Source organism: Mauremys reevesii, linkage group 7 (genome assembly GCF_016161935.1).
Source record: "Mauremys reevesii isolate NIE-2019 linkage group 7, ASM1616193v1, whole genome shotgun sequence".
NCBI classification, from domain to species: Eukaryota; Metazoa; Chordata; order Testudines; family Geoemydidae; genus Mauremys; species Mauremys reevesii.
Window position 1 is genome coordinate 24,390,902 of NC_052629.1, and position 21,735 is coordinate 24,412,636.

General features: G+C 41.5%; 1 protein-coding gene across 2 annotated transcripts in view; it reads left to right on the forward strand.

Moving 5' to 3' along the window:
• MGMT (O-6-methylguanine-DNA methyltransferase) overlaps positions 1-21,735 on the forward strand; it is a 308,225-nt gene that overhangs the window by 60,127 nt on the left and 226,363 nt on the right. For both annotated transcript variants that reach the window (XM_039481178.1, XM_039481180.1), the window contains exon 3: positions 12,707-12,846. In XM_039481178.1, the coding sequence (XP_039337112.1) occupies positions 12,707-12,846 (140 nt within the window). The remainder of the gene's footprint in view (positions 1-12,706; positions 12,847-21,735) is intronic.

The following is a 21,735-nucleotide window of genomic DNA, read 5'->3' on the forward strand; positions in this document are numbered from 1 at the left end:
TGACTTAAATTTAATTGGAAGAATACAGCTCATGAAACTGACTTTTGTGTAATGGAATTTGAGCAGTTCTGTGGCCCATTCCAGCAAGTTGCAAATTTACTAAATGATAGCTGAATTAACCTAACTTTAGTGGACTGCAGCGAGTGAGTTTCTATGTTAGCATGACAGATTTTAAGCTGATGCTTGCCAAGACATAACTGATTAAAAATTGACATTTTGTGCTTAACACTATACTGCCACCATCCTTACTGCTTTGTGACAAACTGTCACTCCGCAGTACTGTATGTCTAGCTGGTAGTTGAAAAATTAGCCTGTTTTATGTTGTGGGTAGTATACTGCTGACAGTGTTTAGAAATAAGTCAAGTGTGTGGTACCTGCATGGTAGATAATAAGTGTCATTGCAGGAATGTCATAAAAACAAGGTGCCAAACAAGCCCAAAATGACCAAAACGTGCAATTTTTTTCACATATTCTGTTCGTACTGGTAGTAGCTAATATCATTATGTAATCTTACATCATGGAACTCCCATCTCTCTCTCCCCCCCATACTCCTCCTTTCCCTTCCCTCATTTTCTCCACAAAAGAAAAAGACATAGCTCTTTTCTTTCTCTAGTTTGCCATCTGGAATTTTCATTTGTGGCTAGGTAGATAAACATTATTTTGATTCAGATAAAGGCTTACAACTCATTCATCTTTTTCATATAATTTGTACTAAGATGGACCTCTGAAGCAGATTCCTGATGTTTGGAATAATTTGGGCAAAATACAGACCATGTATAAGTAGATTCAGCTCTGATTTTTACCCTGTGTAATTGACAAATAAGAAATCCAGCCATTTATTGTATCTTAAAATAACACTGTTAAAATGTATTACTATGTTTTTAAATGGTTACAACTTAAAACAGACCTACAACAATGAAAAACCCATTAAATGAAAATCTAGTCCTGGTAGCCAGAGTCTGCTATGGACCAATGCAGGTGTACCTGTTAATATATTCAAAAAGGTTTCAATTTTTAGGTAGGGACTCTTCTCACAGACCCCTTTACATTTCTGACATCTTACTTTCCATTTGTAGCTAGCTCTCAACTTATTCTTGGGCACTTTTCAGCATTCAAAAATGCTTGATGCATTTTTTGGGAAGGAGCAAGATTTGAAGAGATTGCGTAGAGAGTTGTAAAAGCAACAAAGAATCCTGTGGCACCTTATAGACTAACAGACGTTCTGCAGCATAAGCTTTCGTGGGTGAATACCCACTTCTTCAGATGCAAGACATGAAAAAAGATGAATGAGTTGTAAGCCTTTATCTGAATCAAAATAATGTTTATCTGAGCTATGTAGAGAGTTGGTAATCCCTTAGTGCATTGGAGTAAACGTCCACATAGTGCCTTTCACATGGCTGGTAGAGGGGACTTTTGGAGTAGGGTTGGTTTTTCCAGTAGCCTTTCCCAGTCAGGATGTGAGCTGGGGAGGGCTTAGTGGCTGTAGGCAGCTTCCGGTTCCGCTCCCGTCTCGCCGCTGAAGAAGGACCTTCTGTTGACGTGCTGCGGAAAACAACGGCAGGCAATTGAGCAGCTCAATGACTGCCGCTGTCGCCTGCGGCATTTCGGCGGAGGGTCCTTCTTTGGCGGCGCGATGGGAGCGGAACCAGAAGCTCCCGTGCGCCCCGTGGGGAGTGCACAAAATGCCGCCCCCCGAATTCTGCCTAGGGTGCCAGAAACCCTGGCGCCGCTCCTGCATAGGAGGGTTAAGATGGGGTATAAGAAAGTGGAATTGGCTCCTGGCTGTATCAAACATAGGTGTCCCCATTCCCATTTTGTTCCTTTAACGAACACCTCCTTTGTACATCCTTTTCCAAGCCATTTATCAAGTCACAGTATACCTTCCCTATGGAGTACCTGCACTGGACATCTGCCGTAAGGAGGTGCCAGAAATTAGCTTGGCTGCTTCCCCCCAAACCTAGTCAGATTCCCAGACATCTCTCACTTCTCTTTTTTATATCGGTCAAAACAAATAGGCACCAAAGCCTTACAGGGAACCCCATCCTCCCTGAATAATTTTGGTGCCCTAGGATATAAAATTGCAGAGACTCTTACGTCCCCAAGGAATTTGGCCACCTCCCTGTTTGCTGCCGCCTCACCTTGTCCACCCAGGAGGTGCCCCACAGCTCCCTGCCAGACTCTGCATTAATGCATGTCTGACTAGACAATTTTATTTTCTCCTGAAAAAATTGAAGGCTCAGTCTCAAGTCCCTCTTTGCTCTGTGCATTAATTCAACCCCTTTACACATTCCCAAATAGTGTTTTCCAAGGTGTGCCACCATTATATTGGTGACTGCTGCAAGCCCCTGCAGTTCACAGCAGTGGCATCAGCTGGTCCAATAACATGCGCCTCCTTCCATGCCAACTCATGCTCGCCCCGTCGCTGGACCCCGGTTGCCAACCATCAAAGCAACAAGGATGCGCGCCTGTCCATGTAAAAAAAACAATCCTGTGCCCACAAATCCACACCACTGTCTCCATGGCTGGTCTTCCAACATCTGGAATGAAATCACAAATATTTATGTTGACTCACGACCTGAGGTCGCGCACACGTTTTGTATGCTTCCGAATGCCAATGTCTGATTGCCCGAATTTCCCCTGCCACCATTTCCAGCTATACTGCTGCTGTTACGGCCTTGATTCTGAATGCATGGGAACCAAATTCTATGGGGCAGAAGCAAGCTCACTGCCTTCCTGGAGGATAACAGATTCTTCCCGGCCTTCTTGATCGGTCATTGACCATTGCAAGTTTAATATCCTTACTTGTGCCTGCCAGTGTACATCATGCAGTTCCAAGTCCCCTCCCGCAGAGGCCCTACAAAACTCAGGATCTAGCTTGCTGATCCAGAAAAGACCAAAAATTGCTATCAAGAATGCTGCTGTGAGCAAACCGCCTAGATCCCTAAGAATGTTAACTATAATGGGCCAACATGACTCTTCATGAGGCTATTGGAATGCGACAACCTGCCAGAAACCTTTGAGTTAAAACCACTGTATGGATAACCATTTATCCTATTGATGAATATAACAGCTGGAAGGCAATCCAAGACTGTTGAGGATGCCAGTTGACAAGTTGCCAGCAACACCATGTACCGCAGCACCCTCTCCTCCATAACGAGCCATTTGGTGACCAGCCTTCCCACCCCTGTAATTGCATGAATATTAGAACTTGTCTCGTAGCTCTGCCACATGAGCAGAACCAGCTGCTCTCCATGCTACACTGATAACCATTCTACCCCAAGGTTCAATAGCGCTCTGGTTCTGGTAGGCTCCTGGTGCGAGCTCCGTGCCTCAGCCTGCTCCATGTAAAAGGGGGCTTCACCACACAGGCTATCCCTTTTAAGCCCTTCCACGCTGGGCCCTCATCCTCTTTTGCAGCAGTTTTGCTTTCCTCCCTCCCCAGCCATAAAGTTATGTTCCCTCCATTTGGCCAGCCAGCCAAATTCCCTCCGCTTAAAGGTGCGTTGCAGTCATTTGCCTGACAAAGGATTTCTTCCTCTGCAGATCTTGCTGCTATGCAGCCTGCTTACTCAGGCTGTGAACTGAGGACAATATGTAGTTTAAAGTACAACTCAGACTATTACCATTGCTTTCAGATGTGAACAAGCAGAACAATTATTAGATTAAATTTTAGTATAGGACTTGCATTTTAATTTGTGGAGTCAATACATGTACTAAATACAGGTCTTTTGGGTAAAATTTTCATAAAGTACGAAGTGCAATTTTCAAAAGTGTCTAAACACTGTTAAAAACAACGTGGAGTCTGCTGGCACCTTAAAGACTAACAGATTTATTTGGGCGTACGTTTTTGTGGGTAAAAAAACCCACTTCTTCAGGTGCATGGAATGAAAATTACAGATACAGGCATAAATATATATTGGCACATGAAGAGAAGGGAGTTACCTTTACAAGCGGAGAACCAATGTTGAAGGCCAATTCAGTCAGGGTGGATGTGGTTCACTCCCAATAATTGATGAGGAGGTGTCAATATCAAGAGAGGGAAAATTGCTTTTGTGGCGAGCCAGCCACTCCCAGTCCCTGCTCAAGCTCAAATTGATGGTGTTTAAATTTGCAAAATTCATTTGTTGCTTATTTAAACAGAGCCAGATCCTCAAGTCTAGTGTTTCCTTTTGTTCTGTCCTAAGGGATTGTGCTGTTCATTTGGCGATTTCCTGACCAGAGGTGAAGAACGGAGATAATCCTTGATAAGGATAAAGATGATACAGCCAGCTCCATACCAGCTGCCTTGCTGTATAGACAGTGTTTGGGAGTGGGAGAGCACATGTCTGGAAATGCTTTGTGTCAGCAACCTCTACCAATGAAATGTTCCCCCCACCCCTCATGAGCTCTTACAAGGCTGCTTAACTTGGAGTAGCCTTGGGATTGCTCTAGTTGTATGTTGGCTGGACCAAGCAGTCCCAGGGATCAGAGGTAGAAGGATGGGGAATATCACTGCTCAGCTGCGCCTGAAGATCCATCACAAATCCTGTTTCTGAACACCAAGAGCAAAATTAATTTTTAAAAATGGTGATTTCTGGTATGAGACTGGCACTTTTCTAACTAAAGCAACAGTGAGCTCATTTTGTTTGTTTTTTGCCCAAATTTGATATTAGGATAACATGGATGCCCTTTTTCATTCAGAAATACCTTATTTCTAAGCGTTAAGCACCTGAAATTAGGGTTTATAATGGAAATGCTATCAACCATATAGTGATTTACAGGTTAACACCATGATAGCATCCTCTGATGTTAGTGCTATGATTCTGATAAAGCTGTCGGCATGACCTTGAGTTATTTACTTTGTAATTTATCAGATGACAATACTTGTCAGACACTTATTAAAATTCAGTGAAATCTTTGTTTTAGATTCATAACATGTAGTTTAATTTTTTAATCAAACTTTGTTACACTGTTTTCAACTTTACAAACTCAGTGATGAAGTAAAAGGACAAGGTAGGGACATTTTTAGCTCTCTAAGCCAATGAGAAGAAGCAGTGTGAAATACCAGTGGGCAGACACAAATATCTAACTAGGAGCAAGAAATGGAGAAGAAGGTGGCTAAATAATGTGCTAACTGATCTTGAATGTTTTGGTTTCAGTCATCAACAGGAGAAGAAAGTACTAGAAGAAGGGTAGGGGAGAATGAACAAATAGAGTCCAACAAGAATTGTCTACTTCTTAATGTAACCACATGGAGGTGGAAATCAGAATATTCTGATGCTGTAGCAAAGCAAACTCTTAGAATTTCTGCTCTTTCTGTTGGCACAGGGGAATACCAACCTCCACCATTAAGGAGTTAATTCAGGACATAATTATTTAAATACCTATTCATGTTAAAAGGGAGGATGATACAAAATTTATTTCATTTTTCAATTGATCTCTAGCCATGAAAATCAATTTCTTTTCAGCACCCAATTAAAATCAACCATTTCCTTAGCTTAGGGTAAACTCATTCTAGATTAGGCTTATATGATTTTGAAGAAAAGTATTGCTTGATCAGGATGAGCCTTTCTGCGAGGCAGGAGATCAGTATGTGAATACAGTTGCCGTCATACACTGGACATACTGCATTGGCCTCATAATTGTCAGAAAGCATGAAGCCAAGAGAAAAGCCCTTAAGGGTATGCCACACATTTATTTAATCATTTAAGTGTTCAAAATATTGGCTGTTGAGTAATCAGTATGAAATCCAGTTATATGAACTGTAGGTTGATTCCAAACTAGAGCTCTTACCACTATAATAGGAGCCAGTTGATTTATTTTCTTTACACAGTTTAATTAGTCATTGCTCTCTAGCTATATAAGTACAGATACAAGTATACCGAGGTCTGCTTTTTCATTAAATAATAGTGCAGACTTTGGGTGTGTGTGTATTTTTATTGGTTTAGCCAAGAAATAGAATATCTAATATCACCTCTGTTGTGTGGACTGTCTTTATAAATTTGTTGATGGATTAACAAGATTAGGAAAAATAACAAATCACTTGCAGTAGAGTATGTTAGGAGATTTTGATATAATTGAAAGTAGAAATGTAAAACATCTTTTAGTAAATCTAATCGTCCTGCTGTCAGCTAGGACTCCTTCCGATGTCGTCTAGCACGCATTAGGTGCTGTAAAAATCATAAATAATTGCTTTATATTGTCCAATTTTAAATGACTCAAACAGTGGGGCTTTTACCATTTCCCTCGGAAGACTACTCCATGGTCTAGTAAACTTGACTTTTAGGATATTTTTCCTGGCAATTAATCTAATTTTTTAATTTTCTTACCTCTTTGTTGTCATCTTGTTTGATTTTAACAGCCATAAACAATGGATCTCTGTGTACTTCAACTATTTGTAGAGAGCTCTGTCCTCTTCCTTCTCCTTAGTTGTTGTTCTAGATACCTCCATTTTCATAATCTTTCCTTCAGAAGTCGGTTTCTTCTGCTCCTTGCTTGTTTTTTCAATTTTAGTGTTATGTAAGGTGTCGTCTTCTTCAAGTGCTTGCTCATGTCGATTCCATTTTAGGTGTGTGCGTGCCCACATGTACAGTTGTCAGAGATTTTTGCCTTAGCGGTGTCCATAGAGTTGGCTGTGATGCCCCTTTGAGAGCCGCGCTTATGAGTCGGTATATTAGGCACCACCGACACTATGCCCTTTCAGTTCCTTCTTACTGCCTATAACAGTTGATTGGATCACCTCATCTTGCAGTCCGCAAGAGCGTTATAGGTTCTTCACAGACCTTTGTTCTACCAAATCTGTACATAGTTAATAGTAGTTGGTTAGTCTTTGTAGTGTTAAGTTAGAGTACTTAGCATCTCGTCTGGGACTTCATCTGGGAGTGGGGCATGCCCTGCTGTCCCGGTTTCAAGTCATGTGCATCATGCAGCAGACCAGTGCCAATCAGTAACCCCACAACAGCTGCCTGAAATGTTTGGGGGAAGCCCGTAAAAAGGACAGGTGTCATATTTGTAGAAACTTTCGCCCTTGCACACAAAAAGAGCAGGGTAGCCACTTGAGGGCCCATCTCATGGAGGCTGCGCTTTGCCTCGTGTCAGAGGGGAACCCACACCCCGCTCCTCAGTGGAACCCACGCTGAGTACTTCGGCTTCAGTGCGAAGCACACCACTGGCACCAGGCTCTACCTGGCACCACTGAGGTCAGACTCCCCAACCCGGCCAGGGATCCACTCCCGACCCTGGGAAGTGGCAAGGATTCCCGGCCTCTCCCAGGGCTGTCAATGCCTGAAGCGGTACCGGTGGCTAAAGAGCAAAGCCCACCAGCTCTGCAGGCGCCACACCAGGTGGCTGACATGGCTACGGCCCTGGCACCAAAGGGCAAGCCTGTTGGAGTGCAGCCTCACAGAATGGCTGACCACCCTTTGTCACCAGACTGCAGGTGCACATCTCTGTCTCTGCGACCTTGGACCCCGGCACTGTATCCTAGCTCTCCAGCTAGAAAACCCAGGTCCCCAATGAGCTCCCCGCCTACTAGTTGCGGGACTCCCAAGTTGAGATGCCGATCCCTGTACTGCCAGTACCGGCGAACTTCCAGCCAGAGGTCACCTAGACCCCAGTCATCCTCCTCCAGGTGGTCTCTTAGACATCGGTCACCGTCCTGGAGGGGCTGCTCAGGATCACGGCACTGGTCTGTCACCCTGGTACCGCTCCTCCAGCAGGCATCACCACTTGCCTTCACCTTGCCAGTTGCTCACCAGAGTAAGCAGACAAAATCAGGCCTTGACACCTCCACCAGAGTCGCTGGAGGGACAGTGGTCCAGGTTGGACCAGGAGTTTTGCCCTTTGCCCTGAAAGGGAACTCTCCGCCTATGCGGGAGACCAACGCAGCACTGGCCACAGTGCCATTACAGCAGCAACCGTGGCCCACCCAGTGGCTGTACTGGAGCCAATGGGGGGTGCTGGTGATGCTGGATACGTATTCCCAGCCTTCCCTTGCTGCCTCGGAGAAGCCAGCCACGGCACTGTCGGCGCCGCAGTCAGAGCACGGTACCGAGCCAGATGTGGGAGCAGCACACCAGACCTCGACACTTAGGGAGCCCTCCCCTGACAAAGAGGGGAGCCTACTCTTCCTCAAGTGCTACAGTTCTCCTCGTCATCCCTGGATGAGGCGGTGGCCGGGCTCTCCCACTCCAGCAGTCCCGTGGACAACTTTAAGGAGCATCAGGCCCTCCTTAAAAGGGTGGCTGAGAACCTAAGCCTGCAAATCGAGGAGATCACAGAGGAGGCCGACGACCTCTTCAATGTGATTTCGGCCACCACTCCTGCTCGGGTTGCATTGCCTGTCCACCTGGGGTGCTTAAGATTGCCAAGTTGTTATGGCAAACCCCCTCCTCTATTCTGCCAACCTCTAAAAAGGTGGAAAATAAATATTCCGTCACTGCAAAGGAATTTGAGTATATGTATACGCATCTCCTTGTGGCATCACTGGTCGTGTCCGCAGTGAACGAAAGGGACAAACGGGGCCAAGTTAGCAGCACGCCGAAGAACAAAGATGCCAAATGACTAGATTTATTTGGCAGAAAAGTTTATTTGACTGCTTGTCTTCAATTCCGTTACTCTAATCACCAGGCCCTACTTGGTAGGTATAATTTTAATCTGTGGGACTCCTTGAATAAGTTTAAAGAGGCCCTCCTGCAGGATCGTGTCCAGGAGTTTGCTCCTCTTCAACTAGCCTGAGACACTACTAACTCGGTGGCCAGGGTTGTCACATCTGTGGCTGCTATGAGACACAGCTCTTGGCTGCGGTCCTCTGGGTTGTCCCAAGAGATGCAGGCCATGATCCAGGGCCTCCCTTTCGAGGGTAGGGGCTCTTCTCCGAGCGGACGGAATCAAGGCTCCATGACCGTAAAGACTTCCAAGCCACTCTCCATACCCCTTCATACCCCTCAATGGTCCAGGAAGCCTTTCTGTCCTTCTCCTGCTCCCCCCTCTGCAATCTAGGTCCTGGGGAACTCCCAGAGCAGGTTCCTACAGGAGGAAGGACAAAGACAAGGGGCATAAGCCACAATATCTGTTGTCTTTCCGACTGGCTGCATAATCTGACCCTCCCAGAAACCAGGGAGGTCAAAAGCAGCTGTTGTGAGGGTGCGCCCGAGGACAACGTCCCAGTGAATCTACTGGATCCATCCCTCAACTGCCTCTGCCCTTTCCGGTCGGCCATGTCCTGTATCCCCTCAGATTGTTGGGTGCTCGATACAGTCTCTTCGGGCTATATCCTATGGTTCATTGCCGAACACTCCCTCCCACCCCCCTTCCCCGTCCCTCTTCAGGGACCCTTCTCACGTGCAGCTCCTTGTTCAGGAGCTTGTGCTTGGGCGCAGTGGAGGAGGTCCCTTGGAACATGGAAGGAAGAAGGTTCTACTCCCGTTACTTCCTAATTCCAAAGGCAAAAGGGGGCCTCAGAGCCATTCTGATATCGGGGAGTCCAAATTTACCCGTACCTCGGCGACTGGTTGATAAAGGGCCGGTGCCATGATCAGGTGCAGAGGCATCTTGATCTGGTCTGTTCCATGTGTCACAATCGGGGGCTGATAATAAAGAGCAAAAGTCAACCTTGACCCAGTGCAATGTGTAGAATTCATCAGAGTGATTCTCAGCTCCACTCAGGCCAGAGCCTTCCTCCTCGAGACTTGGTTCCAAACCATGGTGGACCTCATCTTGTGCATGTGAGTCCAGCCGCTCAACCACTGCCCACACATGCCTGAGATTGTTGGGTCACCTGGTGACATCTGGAGGTGATCAGCTCCATCTTCCACAAGTAGGGAACTCCCCAGGTGGACCTGTTTGCATCTAGGCAGAACAGGAAATGCCACATCTTTTGGTCAGTGAGGGGCATCCCTGTCAGGATCCCTGTCAGATGCTTTTCTACTCTACATGGTTGGGGGCTCTTGTGTATGCCTTTCCTCCAGTGCTGTTGCTTCGCAGGGTCTCATGACGATCAAGCAGCACAGTGCAAAGGTGATCCTCATAGCACTGACTTGGTTGCACCAGCACTGGTACAGCAAGTTTTGGAGGCGACTCTGTTCCAGCTGCTGCTCAGGCCAGACTTGCTGTCCTAAAACCACAGCAGTCTTCTGCATCCAAGCCTGGCGGTGCTGTGCCTGGCGTCGCTGCACCTGACAGCTTGGCTGCTACGTGATTGAATGAGAAGGAGCAACAATGCTCGGTCGATGTCCAACAGATCCTGTTGGTAAGTAGAAAGCCCTCTACCAGAGTGACCTTCCTGGTCAAGTGGAAGTGGTTCACCTGTTGGATCTTGGATAAAGGCATCTGGCCCAAGAGAGCCTTGTTGTAGCTGATTTTAGACTACCTTCTGCGTCTCAAGCTCCAGGGCTTGTCCCTTTCATTGATCAAGGTCCACTTGGCGGCCATCTCGGCCTTCCATCCACCGTTCGAGGGCAGGCCGGTTTTCACCCAGGACACGATGCCCAGATTCCTCAAGGGCCTTGAGAGCCTCTACCCGCACATCAAGGACCTCATTCCTCAATGGGACTTGAACCTGGTGCTGCCGCAGCTACCAGGTCCTCCTTTCGAGCCTTTGGCTTCCTGTTCTCTCCTTCTCCTGTCCTGGAAGGTTGAGTTCCTGGTTGTGGCATGCCGTGGGAGGTGCTCTGCCCGTCGCTGGTCCCGCGGCTCCGGTGGACCTCCCACTTGGCGTGCTGGGGTTGGGAGCCGCCCCTGCCGGCAAGAAGGAACTGAGAGGGTGTAGGGTCGGCGGCGCCTAATATACTGATGCATGAGCATGGCACTCAAGGGGGCGCCACAGCCAACCCTACAGATACCGCTAAGGCTAAAATCTCTGACAACTGTGCACATGGGCGCATGAACACCTAGAATGGAAAGGATATGAGCAACACATCTCAAAGAACAACAGCTATGAAAGGTAGGTAACCGTTTTTTCAGATTTTCAACATTTCTTGGTACTAAGGTGCCTGAAACTGAATATTGTGGGGCAGATTTTCTCTGCATCATGATTCTGCTTGGCACATATGAGAGGGGAAAGTGGCAGGGAGCTACTTCTGGCTCCCTAACTCTTGATGCCAGTCCTGGCATGACTTAGGGATGATGAAAGGCATCACTAACTTCCATCACTGACTTAAAGGTCCTTACTGGATCTTGTGCCCTTGGAGTGTAGGTAAAGCAGAGCAGAGCTTCATTCCATTATACTCCCAGTGTTGGGGGAAAATATGACAGGCCCAGGTTTCAGTGTTGCCAAATCTAGTGATAAAGAGTTGGGGCTTTAAGAAAACCACTATATGAGTTCTGTGATTACATGAGACTCTCAGCTTTCTTTAAAAAATAAAAGGGAGTTATAGCTCTCATAGTTACACAGCAAAGCTTGGACATGTGAACATCAGATGTTCAAAGGCCACAAGTCAAATAAAAAGAACCTCATGGTATTTTAATCAGAATTTTTAAGGCAGCCTTTTGATTTTTGGGGAGCTAACTAATGAAGTATGAATGGAATTTATATGTATCCATACTTTTGTGTGTGTGTGGTTGTGTCTATGTATCTGTGTTTATATAAGCATATGCATATGTATGTTTACACTTGTGAATAAATTGCAGTCACCACTATTACTTTAGTCCTTCTTGGCATCACTTTTTTTCAGGTATCTACATCATCATGAATCTTGCAATTTCCTCTCATTGCTGGTTTAAGTGTTTTGAAGAAAGGCACAATAAAGCCCAGTGCTTATCACTCTGACCAGTTTTGTCTCGTTATTTCCTCATGTTTCTCCTGTCTCTTGTATCTACCTGTGTTTTGTTGTCAGTCTTATTCTTACCTTATTCTTGCTACACTTAGGTTGTAAGCTGTTTGGGGCAGAGATCATCTTTTTGTTCTATGTATGTACAGTGGGCTCTTAGGTGCTACCACGTGGCAGAATGATTAATAATAATATGCAACACTATAGTACTTATATCTAATTTAGTTACACTAAAATGTAAATAGTACACTCTAAATGCCTATTGATTAAAAATATTTTTGTAATCCAACAAAGATGAATATGGTTTAGAGGAAATGTATAATGTTATTGTTGGTCCTGAAGAAAACTGAAAAATGTTTGGCACATATTTGGAAGTACACTCTATTGGTAGCCATAAAAAGTTGACTGTTAATGATAGGAATGAAAAATGTGTGTCCTTTACTAAGCAGTGATTGATTTTTTCCAACACAGCCATTCCATATGTGCTTCTGCAGTTATTATTCACATAATATTGCTACTGTAAACCAGTGAATATGCTTTATTGTCATAATAATCTCTTTGAAATCAATGTAAAAAAACTTTTTCTTTAGGTGTTCACTAACAAATCAACCATAAAACTGCTATTCTATGTGATTTTCTTTAAGAGATCAGTGCTGAATTATTTAACATTTTTTATTATTTTAATGTAGATGCTATTTAATGTTGACTTCTCATAACAGACTGAATTACCACTACTGAGGTGTAGGATGAGTGACAAAAATACAGTATATAATTTGGGTACATTTAAGTAGTGTGTATTCTTGTTTTTGCATACTAGGATTTTTCTCTGTTTAAGCCCTCAAAGAAATTATTTTTGCAAAACTGCACAAAATATGCTTAAAGTTACAGATTGTTGAGATGCAGGCTCCTTGGGGAAAATATACACACATTTTACAATTTTATTATTCTCTTGTGAACAGGTTGCTTTAAAAGATGGAAAAACTCAATGTAAGAAGATGCATGTAATGCTGAACAGCCCTGTGGGAAGAATTGAAATATCTGGATGTGGAACAGGTGTACATGAAATACAATTTAAGGAAAATGCTCTGTCACAAAACAGGTACTTTTGTGTCCTGTTGATTTTGTGCATAAGTACATGGTGCTGAATGCAGAATTCTCAGATTCAAACCACTGGTAAAAAAGTAACTATGCTTAATTATTTATATTAGCTGTATATTTGGAAATAAAATAATTTCTATTTTAAAATCAAAATTAATATTGAGTTACCCCAAAGGAATGGCAGCTCCAAGAAATTGATTTACTACCCCATCCATGTTTATCTCTGAATGTCTGTTCTACCTTTAATGCTATTTCAAGCAAATTCTAAAATTTTGAGCACTTGTTTAAATTATGTGGGCAGTTTCTACTCAGCCTTTATTACTATCTTTGGAGAAACAGTGAAACTTGAAAATTGTATCTAGGCTTGTTTCTAGGATTGCCAACCATCCAGGGCTGGTCTGGAGTCTCCAGGAATTAAAGATTAATCTTTAATTAAAGATTATGTCATATGAAGAAAACTCCAGGAATATGTCCAACCAAAATTGGCATCCCTACTTGTTTTGTTGAAGTAAAACATAAAGTTGGAGAGAGACAGACACAGAGAGGGACCTCTTCACAGAGAGGGCCTGTATCTAGAAGGTGATGATGTCTAGGCTCACCTCTTCTATAGACTGCTGTTAGTATTTCTGCAGTCCAGAGTTCTTATTACTGAATGAGGTAGTATACCCTTATCTGGGAATAAAACCAGGTCTCTAATATGACGTGCCTAAGTCTTATCCCCTTAGTAGTGCTGCCTCACAAAACAAATGTGCAAAATGTGCTTGGCTATGCTGCTGCTATAGTCACAGATTAGACCACTGTCCCATCTTGGACCATGCTACTATCTCAGAGCTAGGAATAGGACTCAGGAATCCTAATACCCAACATTTTATTGCTGACTCACAAGTAGGTGTGTAACCCAATGGCAAAGTGCATGTTGGGTCCCCTTCAAGGAGCTGGTACATATAAAAGATGATAGCCCTACTACTACTGCCTGTTACTGTTTTAGTTCAAATGATAGAATTAGTATGCGACTCAAGTCCTCAGTTCAAACTTTGTTGACCATCCATGTGGGGGGGAAATAGTATGTGGTCATATAACAAAGGATTGTATCATAATGCATATGCACAAAGAATTAGATTTGAACAGACAGTTTTAATTCTGGTATATTATGACTTTTGAGTGCTTGACTTGTTTTACGTGTTTGTAATAACTTTGATTGGGATCCAGAGCGGGTTTCCTTTGGCTATTGGAGTCACTTCCTGGATAAATCCAACATGGGACTAGAGAAGGTATGTCAGTACCCTGTGTCTTGCAGTGTGGGATCATTATTGCTGAGTAGTTCAGTCAGTTAATAAAGTTGCAGCCTTTACTTTCACCCACATGTGTGTGGTGTCTGTTTTCCTGAAGTGACTGGGTTTGGTTCACTTTTTTCTCTTCCTAACTTCGTTTTATTTTTTTCTGTATTTCTTTCAGTTTTGAAATGCTCCTTTGATTTGTGTATGCCCCCTATTTTTGTGTTTTGCTATTTTTATTATGCTTATACATTTTTATATTTGTGTAATATTATTCCTGTAATCATGTGTATGCACAATACATATAGTAGTTTGAAATTGAAAACCAGAATACATTTTTATTTGTCTCTAATTCAGACAACCCTCCCGCCCCCCCCAACATGTTTATCAATGTCAGTTCACGCTTGGCAAAAATAACATCTTCTCTGGCCTGGCATTCTAAGCATTCCAGTTTTCTTGTGCACCTTTTTAATATTGAATTTATGTGGAAGGCAAAACAGACTGTAGACCATGAACTAGTCTATAAGTTGTAACTTCAGAATAAGGCATCAAGACTATGAACCCAACATGTTGTACAGTGTATGTGTTATTTTTTTTAAATGTTTCCACTTTATATGGTGACTAACTTCTCCTGTGAGGAGTTGGTCGAGTCCTCCTCTGTTATAATTTAAATGTATTTCCCTTTGTTCAGTCAGCACATTGTCCTACTAGTTGGGGAAGAATGATTGAAAAAAACAGGGCTGGGAGTCAGAATATCTGGGTTCTCTTCCCAGCTCTCTGATTTCCTTTGTGATGTTGGACAAATCACTTCATCTCTCTGGTTTAGATTTCTCACATATAAAATAAGGATTAAGAAAGCTTCCCTATCTCATAAGTGTTTTGAGTCTTTAGTAATTACCACTTTTACAAAGCACTTTGAGATTTTGATATTGAAAGAACTATATACATTTATTTTTGAACAGAGTGTTTAGCTCACATACTACTGGCTCTGGTGGGTGAGAAATGGCAAGCAAAATTTCTTTCTTATGGTTACTTCCTCTGAAGAACCTCTTACTTTAAATAAATTTAAAAAAAAAGTGGGGAGGCAAGGAAGGAGGAGGGATATATTTTCCTGACGGTAAAGTTCTAAAAATTTTAAAGCTGTCCTTAGATGCTTTTGCTGAAATGTAACATTTAATCTCCTCCACTCATTGATAGTGAATAGTTGTTAAAGTCTCTGGTCTCATTATTTTTGACAGAACAAAATAAAAACAAAACAACAGTGCCCAGTGTTTCTCTTAACTGGATAATAAACACAATGGCAAGAGCATTAGATGAAAAAAATACATAAGAAACATAAAAATTGATTTTAATGGACCCCTGTCAGAGAGAACCATAATGAACACAAGTGTGGTAATAAATATTGGTATTCTACTCCACAGTCATTGAGATTTTTCATGTAGAATTGCATGTTACAATCAATATAGATTTTAGCTTTTTTACATCAAAAAATAAGTAAACCTTTGAAATATATATAAATACTTGCAGTCTGTCAAACCAATCTGGAAGCTTAGAAAATCTGTTAAGAATGCCTATGCAATGGTACAATTTGTATGTGGGGATCTTACTCTGTTTTACAGCTTGTAAAATGCTGTGCAATTAATCACCTGAGATTACAACCTATTCTGTGATGGCTCATAGTAAAATTTAAGGACAAAAGCTAAAAGGCAGATTAAAAGAAGAAACAACAAAGCAAAGACTAATTCTCAATAAGTTTTTGCTAGAAGTCTGTCTGTAAGTGAAACAGAGCTAAATGTTAGATTTTTTTTTTAAGACTGTTGAGAGTGTTGTGGGTATACAAGGATCAGAGGCCATTACACAGTTTCTCTATAATAAACATTTTTTTATTGTAGGGGAAGAGTCATTTTTATTTGAGTTTTTGTCTTCAAGTGCTTATCAATTTTCAAAAATATTTTGTTTGGCTGAAATTATTCTTGTTTACCTGAATGGTGACTTTAAAATATATTCAAACATGAAAATATTGTTTGCTTAGTAATATATTAGATACACTAACTCAAACAGTTTTGTCTTTTTTATTCTTCAATCTAAACATGAAGTTACAGACATATTCTGTTGAATTCAGTGGAATAGCTCTGATATAAAATGGTGTCTGTGTAGTAAGAATTGTATCCAAAATCTTCTGTCAGGATGAGCAGTTTGACATGTCTATAGAAATTGGGTTTAGAAATAGCTAAATTTTTAGTGCTTGAAAATCATACATTGTAAATGTGTAATACTCTATTTTCAGCGAAAGTTTTAGCAATACTATGAGGGGCAGAGTTTTAAGTATACAGAACATGTAAATGTTTCTGGAACACTGTATGTTTACAATAAACACAATTAGGGGATTACTGAAGTTAGTTGAAATACATCTATTTCATATTTGTAAAGTGGAACAAGATGCATGTAGAATAAAGTCTGTTTTTTAATTTAATAAAATGGTGCGTTTCTACCACACCTGCATATTTACAATTCATACTTTTAGTTTAAAATAATGAATTTTCCTTCTGGATAAAAAAAGAGAGAACAAATATAATATATAATTCTTTGTAGTGGTATCAGATAGCTTGTTTGCCTTATTACCTTTGTAATACTTTGCAATTTTTATTTTAGGGTACTGACTCTCGTTTTTTGTATGATTCCTCTTTTGGCAGGGGTTGGGGGAGGAGGGAAAGCCCCATTGAGTGAAATATGTGTTTAATTCTGTTCACTTGTGTCTTTAGGAAAAACTTGTTGCTGATTTGTGTTGGGTTTACTGATATTTGTTTTTATAAATCTGTCTTTAATAACCTGGTAAAACCATGAAATTAGTATTTGTTTTTGTTTGCGTTGTAAATCTGTGGTGATTGTCAGTTTTGATATTTCTTACCTTCCTGTTCCTCAGCTGGAAAGGTAAATTTTCATTGTAGTTAATAGAGAGGTGCACTTGTGACTTCATTTAACAATAACAAAACCTGTCCTCATAATTCGCTATGCTAAATATTTGCAGTAGAATGTATTTTAGAAAGAAGATGGGACAGACTTTCAGCTTAGTAGTTAGGATGGCAAAGAAGGGAGACAGTTTTCCTGTGTTTCAATAACATAGATTCTTAACGGAATTCCCTTGTTCGCTCCATGAAAATTGTTCGAGGGGCACCTAGCTACTAGACCATTTAACATGCAGTCCTGGTTATGTAGCCTGCAAATTTGTTAATGCAGTGTCTTAAGGTTGCAGCTGTTGGATTTTAGTAAAATAAAGGAAAGCAATATAATATGCCTTGAAGTAAACTTATGGTGTGAAAAAGCTGCCAGTGTGTGATTGGAAAATATGGTTGTACATGCTGAGCCTTCTGGGTCATTAATAATGTGGCATTCATTGCTATTCATTTATGATTGTGTATATAAAATGGAAAATAAAAAGCCTACAATCTGATTGGTTGAGTAGAGTTCCAGACTATACTAGCATTTTAACATACACCACAGGACAAACAGCTATAACCATAAAATATGTTGTGCCATTTTTATTAATTTTTGGTATGTTTAAAAACATTGATAAATTTTAACATGGAAAAAAAAATTTAAAAAGTTAATTCAAGGTGTCAAATCTCATTTGCCTGTACTCACTATAGTACTACTCATTTTAATAAGGTAGGCAGAATTTGGCCCAAGGTTTGTTGGGTTTTTTTTTTGTTTTGTTTTCTGAATAGGATAGGAAGATGAGTGCAACAACACAGATAAATTCTCAGCTTCTTTGCTGGTTGTTTCATCACCATTAATGTCAAGGTGGCAAGCTTGGCTGTGGTTATGGTGTGCAAGTACATAGCACACTGTATTTTGTCCTGCCTATTTTTTGCAAGCTTGTAACATTTTTTTCTAGATTATCTTCTCAGGCTTTCCATAGGAAAAGAACATGGAAAGCATTGTATCCTGGTGTCCTGTTGCCTCAACAAGATAACATGGAGGAGGGGAATTTCCCCCTCGTGTAACTATAGCAGTGAAGCTGTGGCAGCATGGGCAGTGGCCACTCGTATGTACCCAGGGTCTCAGGTGGGCAGGGCTAGCCCATAGCTCTATCTTAGATCAAAGTCATCTTGGCTATGTCTACACGAACTGCTGTCACACATTCTGAATTTCCTGTAGGCATGCCTTCAGTGGTCTTGTGCCTCCACATCAGATCTGGACCCACTGGCTGAGATTCTCTTTGGCCAGGGCAGCCACTGGGACCCCCAGAGAGTCTGGGACTTTGTCTTCTCAGGAGAATGTTCATGGTCCTGGAAAGGGGATGATGTATGTTCTTGGTCCTGCCCCCAGCTAGCCCTCTTCACCTCTTTGACAGTGTAGATGCCAGTCCCACAGAGAGGCTCTGCAGTGATTGGAGTAGAGAAATAGTTCCATGATGGCATTTCAGTGTGCAAGTAGGAAGAGATCTGTGTATGTAAATTCTTCTCTGACTGTGGCTCTGGGTGAGGAGAGGAACAGTGTGTGCTGTCAGAATTCACACAAACCCTGAGCAGTCAGGGCAGAGGGACTGTACTTGCCTGAGAACCAAAGCCAGGACCGTGGTAGGTTTAATTTTAATACATTCAAAGTGGATACATTTATTAGCATCACAATACGCATGGGAAAAGATGTGCACATTTACTTTAGCACAATAGGAGTTAAAGAGTAAATTCCTTACTCTTGCTTGTAATAGAAGAACAAAGGGACATTCAGTAACATTGAAAGGCAGCAAATTCAAAACTAATAAAAGGAAATACTCTTTCACGTAACACATAATTGGACTGTGGAACTCATTATCACAGGATCTTGCTGAGGGCAAGAGCTTAGTATGATTCAAAGGGGGAGTGTACTTTTTTATATGAATAACAAGAATATCCAGAATGTTTAGTAAATACTTATAAAATAGAATGGATCTGAAACCTCATGATTCATGGACTAACCAAGTATTTATCTACTGGTTGTTAAGAATATAATCTTCTGTGCGGCAGATGATCCCACACCTGCCTACTCTGGGGCTTCTTGCTACTTAAATTAGAGCCTCTTGTTTGCCACTGTTGCTGTTGAAGACAGGATAGTGTATTAGATAGACCATATGAATGGTCCATTTTAGTAATCCCTATGTTTCTAATCAGCAGGAGAGGTCTGGTGTAGGTGAAATGGCAATTTTAAAAGTTAGACATTTTTATGACTGGATCAGTACCTGGCAGTATGACATACCAGCATCTCCCCAGTTCCTAACTCGTACTCCAAAATCTCAGCGTGTGTGTGTGAGATTCTCTCTCTCTCTCTCTCTCTCTCTCTCTCTCTCATGGTTGCAAAGAAAACCTCAAAAATGTCATAAGTGTGTAACGAATGCAGAGAGGTTTATGTGAGTCTGCTGAGAGCCTGGAACAGTAGGTCCGAGATGTGTAAATTGCTCCATTCGTCTGCCAAGTATTAAATCAGATACTCAGTGATGCTGGTGATTTAAATGTCAACATTGTTAACCATTTCATTCTGTGCAAGATGCAACATATTATGAATGAAGTCTCATTTTGCTGTCATTTCGGAGAGTACCACCACTCATTTTTTTCTCCAAAGAGTCCAAGAAGCAGCCAAGGTCAAGAATTCTATCAGAGCCTACAGGTATATTCAAAACCCAGTAAGGGAGAAGCAAACATATACAATCATACTTAGAAAATCTGCACAACCTATTAAGAGAAGAGTCTCATTTTGATGACTCTCATGGGTGGAGCTTATTTCGAGGGGCAGAGTTTGGAAGAATACCACTACTCCCCACCCTCATTTCAACCTTCCTGTAAAATTACTGTACACTAGCAAACAATTTTTAGATCATAAATTAACAGGGGGAAGGCATCAATAAGGCAAGATATAATTTGCCATAGGATAGTGTTTCTTGGAGGTGTTGCATTCTAGAAGCATCAGCCAGAACTTTCAAAATTGTAACACGGGTACCCCAGCTGAACTCAGTGGTAGCTGTTAAAAGTTAGCATCACTGAAAAACAATTTGTCAGATAGAGGCACCAATTTTTCTCTGCCCAAACACTCATGGCCAATCTTGAAAATGTACTGTCACCAAAAGCCACAACGTGGTTTGTCTTTCCTACATTAAAGATGAATTTAAAAAGATATATCGTGTTCACTTCCTAGGACTTAACTTCAGGGTTCTGGGGGTTTTCCCTGCAATACCTGATAGACCTCACCATCCAAGTCAGGGAGCTACATTTACCAAAGTCCTAGAAATATTCATAATACTATATCAAGAGTGGTTGCAGGGGAAAGCCAAGAACCACTGAACTCAGGACATGTCAGGAAAGTGAAAGAGGAACTGATTTTCAGTTATGTATAGTTCTTAGTTGTTTGTTTTTTTTTAAATTGCTTACACTGAAAATAATGATTTGTGATCTTAGGTTCTGTTGTTTCAGCCATTCAATTTAGCTGTAGGTAAGTATCTGTTACATTCTAAATTCTATATTCCCTGGTTCAGCTTCATTCTGTTAATGTTGACTTATGTAAGAGACCTACCTTGCCATTGTCTAACCTATCTAGCCTCACCCTACCTTGAGTCAGTCCCAAATTTGGTGAGGCTTCATTGTAATAATTAAGCAGGCTCAAAGAATTGTCATTTTTGACCCAGTCTGAAGAGTTTACATGTGCATAACTCCCAGTGAATCAACTAGAGTCTTGCTTGTTGGTAAGATCTGCAGGAACTGATCCTTTAGCAGACTTTTGTGCTGTGATAATTGTTTTTAAACCACCTAGAAACATACCAACATATTGTGTTCTCTATTTTATAATAAATCCCTGGTCTGATTTTCCCCCTCGTACCTCCCACCCCTAGAGGTGCTGAGCACCTGTAACATCACCTTTGACAATTAGGCAACCCAGTCCTTCCTTCAGGGTGTCAACTGTGGTTTCTTAACTTTATGTGGGTGAAACTTTTCTTTAACAGTGATTAATTTTATTTTTAATACATTTTCCCCATTTTATTTTGAATATTCCACTGTTAGCTTATCTAAATTGATTAAATATTTTTGAATGAATACAATGTTAACTGTTCAAAAAACCTTTGTGAACCCTTAGTGAACCATAGACTTTTTTTCCCATCCAGGCTTATAAATCTGCTTCACAACCAGAGCTGTACCAATCTCTGAGGCTTGCATTTGTAGGGACTGGTGGGAACATATTTTTGCCTGATGTTTATGAAGCTTCACATACCCTGAGTTTCACTCTGATATCTGGGGATGAATGATTCCAAGAACTTAAAGCAAAACACAGCAGAAACCTGCCAAGTTTGGCATGGTTTTGCAATGAATCTACATGAAGCCACTATGTGGACCCTTGTTTACACCCTAAGCCATGCGTTGGCTCAGGTACATCAAAAACTAGGCCCTGATTTGTTATCTTTAGCCAATCTTTAGATGAACCTGACGTGAATTTTGGCTTTGTAGTGATCTGTACAACTCTGAATTTCACTTATTTTTGTGTTTCCTTATGAAGGTTCTGCAGAACTTCATTTAATATTAGCTCCATAATTATCATCTAATCAGTTATCTATTTCAAGCTGAAATGTTACTTTATGCCATGAACTTTTTACT